Source organism: Mus caroli, chromosome 8 (assembly GCF_900094665.2).
Source record: "Mus caroli chromosome 8, CAROLI_EIJ_v1.1, whole genome shotgun sequence".
NCBI classification, from domain to species: domain Eukaryota; kingdom Metazoa; phylum Chordata; class Mammalia; order Rodentia; family Muridae; genus Mus; species Mus caroli.
In genome coordinates, this window is record NC_034577.1 from 112,697,202 (window position 1) to 112,705,553 (window position 8,352).

Here is an 8,352-nt window from a genome sequence, read left to right on the forward strand (position 1 = left end):
GAGGAGGAGAAGAAGAAGAAGAAGAAGAAGAAGAAGAAGAAGAAGAAGAAGAAGAAGAAGAAGAAGAAGAAGAAGAAAGAAGGAGGAGGAAGAAGAAGGAGGAGGAGGAAGAGGAGGAGGAGGAAAGAGGGGAAGGGGAGGGGGAGGAAGAAGGGGAAGAGGAGGAGGTGGGAAAAGGGGAGTAGGAGGTGGGGGAAGAAGAAGGGGAGGAGGAGGAAGAGAAGGAGAAGAAGGAGGAAGAGAAGGAGGAGAAGGAGATGGAGAGGGAGAAGGAGCAGGAGCAGCAGCTGGGCAGCTGGCTCACTGGGTGAGAACGCCTACTGTGCACATCTGAGGACCTGAGTTTGGAGCCACACACCCTCACAAAGACAGGCATGGCTGTCCATGACTGTAAGCCCAGCATTGGGCGTGGAGACAGGCGGCTCCCAGGAGCTTTCGGACAGCTTAGCCTGGCAGAAACAGCAAGCTTCGGGTTCAGGGAGGGGCGGATTCAAGGCAATGGGGCAGAAGACACCTGACACCCACTCTGGCCGCCAAATCTATCTGTGTGGGTGGGTGTGTCCCCCAACACACACAAACAAGGATACAGCACATACACTGCGTGTGCACACATACACTGCACATACACTGCACACACACTCACTGTGCACACATGCGCACACACTTACATTGTACATACACAGCGCTTCCGCACACCCGCATATACTGCACACACATATACACACTGCGCACACACATTGTACACACATACATTGCACACACACACACTTTAAAAGAAACAAAGGGGGTAGAGAGAAGGAGAGGACAGAGTTAGACAGGGACTGTCTCTCAGTGAAGAGCACTTGCCCAGTTTGTTCAATCCCCAACATCAAAATCAATCAATCAATCAATCAATCAACCCAAGACTGTATCGCAGAAACTTCAGTCACAGAATACCTGTGACTTCAATGGGCTCTGGACCAGAACAGGTGTCCTGACCCTAAGTGATGACTGTCAAGTCACTCACTCACCTGCTTTCGTGGTCTCAGGGACAAAGGCACCCAGTAGGGCAGCAGTGCATCAGCCCGGGGCACAGGCAGGTGGCCCCCAAACTTGGTGTAGCATTGGCAACACGCATACTCCTGGGGAACAGTGCGGAGGCCGGAGGACACCTGAGCAAGACACACAGAGCACAGCACTCAGTGGGGTACACCTGACCGAGACACGGACAAGACAGAACTAAGTGTGAAAGTGGGGGGAGGGGGGCAGCACCCAGGGGAAGGGACAGGTCTGCCTGTGACTCAGAATGAGGCTGCGGCTACATGGCTGTTTGCCAGCGTGGGTGTGCAAGCTAGCTTGTGGGGAATCCTGGTCACTCACTGTGAGCAAGTCTGTCTATGGAAGACTGGAGCAACTCGAGGAGGGAGGGCATCTTCTCCCTGGGCAAGCCTGTGGTTTTCTGCATGGCATGGACCACTTGTTAGGACCACTGCCCCCTCTAGGGGCAGAGGAAGGTGCCGATGACCAGGGCTAGTCACTGAAGGAGCGTCTGGATTCCCTGGGGCTCCTGGTCTCAGGAGGGACTAGTGGGGACGATGTGAGGCTGTACAGATGTACGGGGACATCTTCTGGGCGGAGCCCAGCCTAAGACTCTCCTCCCCCTCCTCTCACCCATAGGACAGACAAGAGGCTGAGGGAATTTCCTCACCGACTGACCCGTGATGCACACATCCTTTCCAAAGGTCTGAAACGAACCCTTCCTAGAAAAGACAAACACGGCTGTGAAGGTGCTGAGTTCTGTGCAAACTGCGGGCTGGGCACCGGTGGCCCTTGGCACTACGCTAAAGGCAGAGAGGTCATCCTTCTGAGCCCAGGAGGTAGGTATTTTGGGGAGACAGAAGGGCAGGCTAGCACAAGTGATATCTTCCTAACTGGTGTGAGACCCTGTGTTCCCAAGCCAACCTGTTCCAATACACTCCAGATAAAGCCATGCTTGGCTCTCAGGAGGGTCCTAAGGCCTGAAGATCCCAGGGCTCCACTGGCCCCTGTGAGGCTTTGTATACACAGGCTTACTGCAGTAAGAGGAAGATCATGTCAAAACTGTCACAAAAAACCCAGTAGACCTGATGACTTTGCCTCAAAGAGGACAGGGTAAGACATAAGAGAACAGAACAGGGGGTGCAGCAAAATAAAGGGGAACAGAGTGGAACAAAGAGGGCCAGAAGACGGGGGGGGGGAGGACACAGCAGGACAGTGTGCTCGGAGTGACAGTTAACTCTCCCTGGATCCCAGCCACACACTGCCAGGATATTGGCCATGAGAGTATCTAGCATGCAGACATCAAACGCCAGGCAAAACTGAGTTTCCGCGGCGGGTGTCAGTTTGCTTCAGATCAGAAATCGCTGCGGCCGGGTGGTTTTATATAATAATCCCAATCATTATTGTCTGCTTTGGTGTTTTGTTGAGGCAGGATTTCACCGTGTAACACACAGCTATACTCCTGCTTCCGTCTCCCAAGTGCTGGGATCACAGGAGCGTGCTTGGTGTGCTGAGGGCCTTTGAACTCAGTTCTCATGACTGATAACTGAAAATAAGACACAGGGGCTGACCGGCTCAACATCCAGGGGCTGACCGGCTCAACATCCAGACTACCCATTGTAGTCCAGCCTGGAGGTGAGGTCAAGCTGATCTCTGAGATTGGTCACTACAGAGTCATAACCCTTGGAACCGCCTGCTAGAATATCGAGAGCAGTTGGTCTCCTTCTTTGCTGAAGGAGCTACCCTAATTACCACAGGAGGTCTGGGTGGTCACCTGGTCTGTGAGAGAAACCTGCGCAAAGGAAGGAGAGGGCTGGGGGGAAAACATCCGGGACCGTAGTCCGTGCACACCTGGATACAGCCATGCCTGAAGGCCTGCTCCTGACATTTCCAAGGTTGGAAAGAGTAGGTCGCCACTGCGCTACCGCTGGACTGGGCAGCCTCGGGGCTCCCGGCACTCACAGGTGAGCTCCGAGGTCACCCGTGTGGACTCTGGGCTGACCTGATCTGTCATGATGCACTGTGTTGGGCATGTGCTATACAGCCAGTCGGACCAGAGCCTCCAAGGTCCTCACTAAGGCCAGAGGGTTGCCCTGCTTCTTAACAGCTTCCCGCTCGACCTGCTGATTGGCCCTCGATCAGCCAATTGGGAGCTGTTGTATTCGGGTGTGCACTAAGCTGACAGCTGATTGGCTACTCGCAGGTGGCTCATGGGAGCAGTGGGACAGAGAGGACATTTGGCTCGAGCGCCATATCCTCTCATCGCCTGGGTGGACATGGAGACCTGCCCGAAGACACTCACCATTTTCTGTGGATGGATCTGTGCGCACGTAGGACTATCCGGTCCCGATCCCCTGTAAAGAGACAGAGGGAGGTAGGACCGGACCAAAGGGGGTCCCCATGGGCTAAATTCCTTCTGTGGGTCGCAGATACCACCAGGGATCCCCAAAGCCATGTGTTATCAAGTAGAGTAACAGCTTGGTGAACCAGAACTTCACAGCCCGTCAGATACATTCACTCTGTGCTTCCCAGATACCATCAGAGACACACCTCTACTCAAAGCCGTTTGTTATCAAATACGGTGACAGCTTGGAGAACCTGAACTTCGCGTGTACGTGCATGAATTTGTAACTTAAAAGAAATGTTGCCATCCAGGGCTTTGGTCCGACCAGACTTAGCGTTTGGGACCCGTGAGATGGCTTAGCAGGAGAGTGCACCTGTTGCCAAGCCTGACAACCTGAGTTCGATCCCGGGACCCACATGGTGGAAGGCGAGTACTCCCTTACATCTCATCTGCCTGTTCCGAAACAGCCCACAGCTGTTACGGGAGAAATCCAGTCATACTTCAGGCAGGGGTTAAAATCCACAATTTACATAGAACTGCCAAAGTTAAATACCGAGGGAACAAAGCTGCCACCTGGACTGGTGAAGGGAACAGACTTTGGCTCCATCCTGGAGCTGCCCTTAGCAGAGGATGGGGGGGTGTGGATACCTGCCCCTGCCTCCGTGCTGCCATGGCAACCACTCCAGAGCACATCGCTAAAACCACCCCTTGACTCTGGGGCCCGCCCCTTGGCCAATCTTCTCATCTGTTTACTGAGTCGCCTTCCCTGTGACTACTTTGGATCCCTGTCTTGGGGGTCTGCCCCTAGAGGATCGCAATGGAGACAAGTTCTTCCCAGCACCCCGCGGACAGTCAACACCCACCAAGGAGGTCCTCCCCTCCCCCACTCGCGCCACAGACTGACAGTCCACAGCTGGCAACAGCCCAGAGACCTGGTGGGCTGGGGCAGGCACTGTGGTGGCGGCTGATGCAGCGGGGTGACGGCCCCTGCTAGTAAACAGCAAGAAACAACTCAACAAAAGGAAACACCCGTGGATGCAGAGAAAGAAGAATGGCCGCCATAGCCATTCTAGAAAGCACAGCAAGCCCACAGCTGAGGTGTCAGCTGCAGGAAAGAGGATCCCAGCTGTTCAGGAGGCTGAGCCCAGAGACTGGAGACCGTTTGAGAGCATGACAGATGTCAAGACTGCCAGGCCAGCCTAGACTACTGAGTAACCCTGACTCAAAATGCAAAAATAAAATAAAACAAGATGAAAAAATAAGGGTCCGGAGAGATGGCTCAGGGGTTAAGAGCACTGCCTGCTCTTCCAGACGTCCTGAGTTCAATTCCCAGCAACCACGTGGCAGCTCACAACCATCTGTCATGCGATCTGATGCCCTCTTCTGGTGTGTCTGAAGACAGCGACAGTGTACTCATATACATAAAATAAATCTTTTTAAAATTATATAAAATAAAAGTCAGGCAGGCAGGGGCAGTACATGCCTTTAGTCCCAATACTCAGAGAGGCAGAAGCAGGTGGATTTCTTAGAGTTGGAGGCCAGCCTGGTCTACAGGATGGGTTCCAGGATAGACCAGGCTACACAGAGAAACCAAGTCTTAAACAACAACAAAACTCTCTCTCTCTCTCTCTCTCTCTCTCTCTCTCTCTCTCTCTCTCGTGTGTGTGTATAAAATGAATATATTCCCTCCTCCTGCGGACACTTCCTAGGTCTGTCAGGCTGGATGTTGGAGGGTTCTAAGACAAGGTCACCCCAGCACCTCCGACTAGAGTCAGTTACATGTCTTGTCTCGTGCCCTTGCTACAGGGCTCTTAACGTCTTGCCCCACTGTGGTATTGTGAGCTTCCCGGGGGTCGACACTCTTGTCAGCTCAGCCAGCTTGGCCGTTACCTTTTCCTCCCGGGGTCGCTGGTATCGTGGCCATCCCTTTGTTCCCTGTCTCCAGTGGTGACACGTCCCAGTTCTTTTCGTGGTTGTGTCTGGTCTTTCTTCACTCCGCCCTCCAGTGCGCGGTGGGACACGGCGTCACCATCAGCATCCTCATTATCAGAGCGGGGAAGGTAAGAGGCCCACACGGGTTCTAATGGCTTGCTACTCCCCAAATGCCTCTGTCAGCCTGCTCCCCATGGTCCTAGGGTTCCCTTCGAAGTGTGTGGGAGAGGCAGCCACCTACTTGCCTGTGCACCGTCTGTGTCCCCCCACAACCATGGTACTCCGTGGAAGCCAGCCTTCCAATGGAACTATGGAATGCTGGGAACAGAGGCTCCACAGTGATGACGGGGACAAGCCATTCCTCTCAGGCAGCCCTTGTCCCCTCCTGGCTCCAGAAGGGCAGAATAGGCCCAGAAGCTGCAGGCATGGACAGAAACGAGGTCTCCCGGGCTCCGGGTGCAGAAGGCTCAGTGGAAACTTTCTGAGTGGTTGTCTTCAAAAGGCCCACCTAGCACAGGACTCCAGCAAATGCTTCGTTGAGCCCGGAGCAGCTGTCCAGACCTGGTGTCCAGAGTGATCCAGCAGCTCCACCCAGCAAGCTCCAGAGATCAGCCACAGATTGGTGCCCCCCACCCCCACCCCAGGCAGCAAGTGGCTGCATCATGGCCTCACTAGGGCACAGGCAAGTGGAGTCAGACCCAAGCCCCAGCTGTTCTCTCAGCTCTGCCCCACGTCTGACCCTCTCTAGCTCCTCATCCATACCTAGAGAGCCAGGAAACCATATCTGCAGGCCTCACTGCAGCTATCTCAGCAACCTGGAGGCCATTCTTAGCAAGGCAACCCAGGTATATCCTCAGCTCCTTCGGGGGCTTCTGTGACGCTCAGAGAGCCACAGTCCTTATCACGGCTCCCGGGGCAGTAGTTAACGTGGGCTCGTGTATCCTTGTCTGAAGAGCGACACACGACAGACTCCATCCAACTCTACAGCTCAGCCTCCTTCCCCGACACGATGCTCCTTGCTGCTCCACGGTGCCATGCGCTCCCTCTATAAAGCCTCCTGTCCCCTCAGCCTGAAATGTTCTGCCTGCCACCAGCCATTCTCCGCAGAACGGCAGGGCTATGCCTAGCTCCAGCCAGCCACTGGCCCATGTGGACTCATCCCCAGTCTCCAGCCCAGGTATTCCCTACTCAGGTGGCTCCTTGTGTCCTTTCTCCTTCCCACACTTCTCCACTGGCATCTTCTACAGGGACAGTGCAGAGACCTTGAACAAACATCCTGTCGTACATGACCACCATCCCAGTGTGCATACAGAAAGAGGCCACCCTGGCCATTAAGGGGTGGGCACCACTGTGGCCTGTAAGGAGGGATGGCCGGGGACAATGAGGAGCTTCGAGGACACACTCCTTCCTGTGCAGGAGGGAAAGCAAGATGGTGCAGCCACTGTCAGATCGAAGCAGGGTTGGTTTTTGTTGTCGTTGTTGTTGAAGTATTTATGTGTATGTGTGTTTGCCTGAATATATGTTAGTGTGGCACATCCACACAGCACCCACAGTGCCAGAAGAAGGCATAGAAGCCCCTAGAACTGGAGTTATAAGATGGTTGGGATTCTGGATACAAAACCCAAGTCCTCTGCAAGGGCAGATAGTTCTCATAACCAGTGAGTCATCTCTCCAGCCCTGGGCAGGTTCTGGAGGCTGTGACCCGCCCCCCCCCCACAGTGCCTCGCTGTACTCTGAAGACCCTACCCACACAAATGATATGCCAGGGTGTGTAGAGCTATTCACAGGATGCGCAACTGCAAATAATCCCAGATCTCATAGCAGGAAAAGCTTGAGGTGCGCCCACCCCCAGAGTACCAGTCAGCCAGTAGCTGTGCAGGAGTGTGACTGACAGGTGCTGCGGGACAGGGGAACCCCGACACGGGCAGTTACATAGACTCAGCAGGGAAATGACTGCCATGGGACAGATGGCTGTAAGTGAGAAGCCCAAGTCTGAAGGATAAAGCACAGACAGATAACAGTGTGTACTGTTAGATCCTCGTAGGGTGTGCAGGTGTGGTGGTACCAGCTTGTATGATTCCAAGACCTGAGAGTCTGAAGTGACAGGAGCAGGAGCTTCAAGCCGGACTCATCTAGTTAGAAAGACTTGTTCTCTCTCGTGTGTGTGTGTGTGTGTGTGTGTGTGTGTGTGTGTAAGTGTATGAGTATGTGTGATGTGTGTATGATGTATGATGTGTGAATGTGATGTATATATGATGTATAATATGTGTGATGTGTGTGTGATATGCGTGTATGATATGTGTGTGATACATGTATGTGTGTGTATAAGTGTGTGATGTATGAGTGTGTGATGTGTGTGTGATACATGTATGTGTGTGTATAAGTGTGTGATGTATGAGTGTGTGATGTGTGTGTGATGTATGTGAGTGTATACTCCCTATGGCAACAGTTGATAAAAGCCTTAAAGGGACAGTAATGGAAGCAAGTCGAGAAATGGAATGAGCTCTCTACTGTTTGCACAGACTGAACAGTCTGGAAGCAGAAAAGGAGTGAACTACACATCAGTTTAGACAATCTGGAAAGGTGACATCATTCTGTCCCCACTGTGGGGCTTAAGTGTCCCTCAACTAAAAAAAAAAAAAAAAAAAAGCCCATGCAGTCACTGGAGACAATACCTCCAACATCTTGCCCAGCCTCTGCAATGTCCTGGGTTCAATCCCCAGTACAGCCTGTAAATAAAACCATTTCTACTGGGGCAGAAGTGGTTACACACAGCCACGCTCGAAAGACAGCGGCAATAAAGTAAAGACTGTGGCTGGACTCCCTGGTGCACGCCTTTAATCCCAGCACTTGGAGGGCAGAGGCAGGTGGATTTCTGAGAATTCAAGGCCAGCCTGGTCTACAGAGCGAGTTCCAAGACAGTCGGGGTTGTTACACAGAAAAACCCTGTCTTAAAAAAAAAAGTTGTGGGGGAGTGGTGGTTCATGAACATGCAGACAATCTTACTATCCAAAAATCAAAACTAGCTGGGCGTGGTGGCGCATGCCTTTAATCCCAGC

At 53.0% G+C, this 8,352-nt stretch overlaps 1 protein-coding gene across 3 annotated transcripts in view; it reads right to left on the reverse strand.

Annotated features, from left to right (window-relative positions):
* C8H16orf95 (chromosome 8 C16orf95 homolog) overlaps positions 1-5,572 on the reverse strand; it is an 11,128-nt gene extending 5,556 nt beyond the window's left edge. The window contains exons 1-4 of one of the 3 annotated variants that reach the window (XM_021170126.1): positions 5,252-5,572; positions 3,320-3,371; positions 1,688-1,739; positions 1,011-1,151 (exon numbers count right to left, since the gene is read on the reverse strand). In XM_021170126.1, the coding sequence (XP_021025785.1) occupies positions 1,011-1,151; positions 1,688-1,739; positions 3,320-3,371; positions 5,252-5,285 (279 nt within the window). In that variant the 5' untranslated portion in view covers positions 5,286-5,572. Of the gene's footprint in view, positions 1-1,010; positions 1,152-1,687; positions 1,740-2,868; positions 3,126-3,319; positions 4,603-5,251 lie in introns of those variants that run through there. The other 2 variants (XM_021170125.1, XM_021170127.1) reach the window with 2 other exon arrangements.
* Between the last annotated feature and the right edge of the window lie 2,780 nt (positions 5,573-8,352).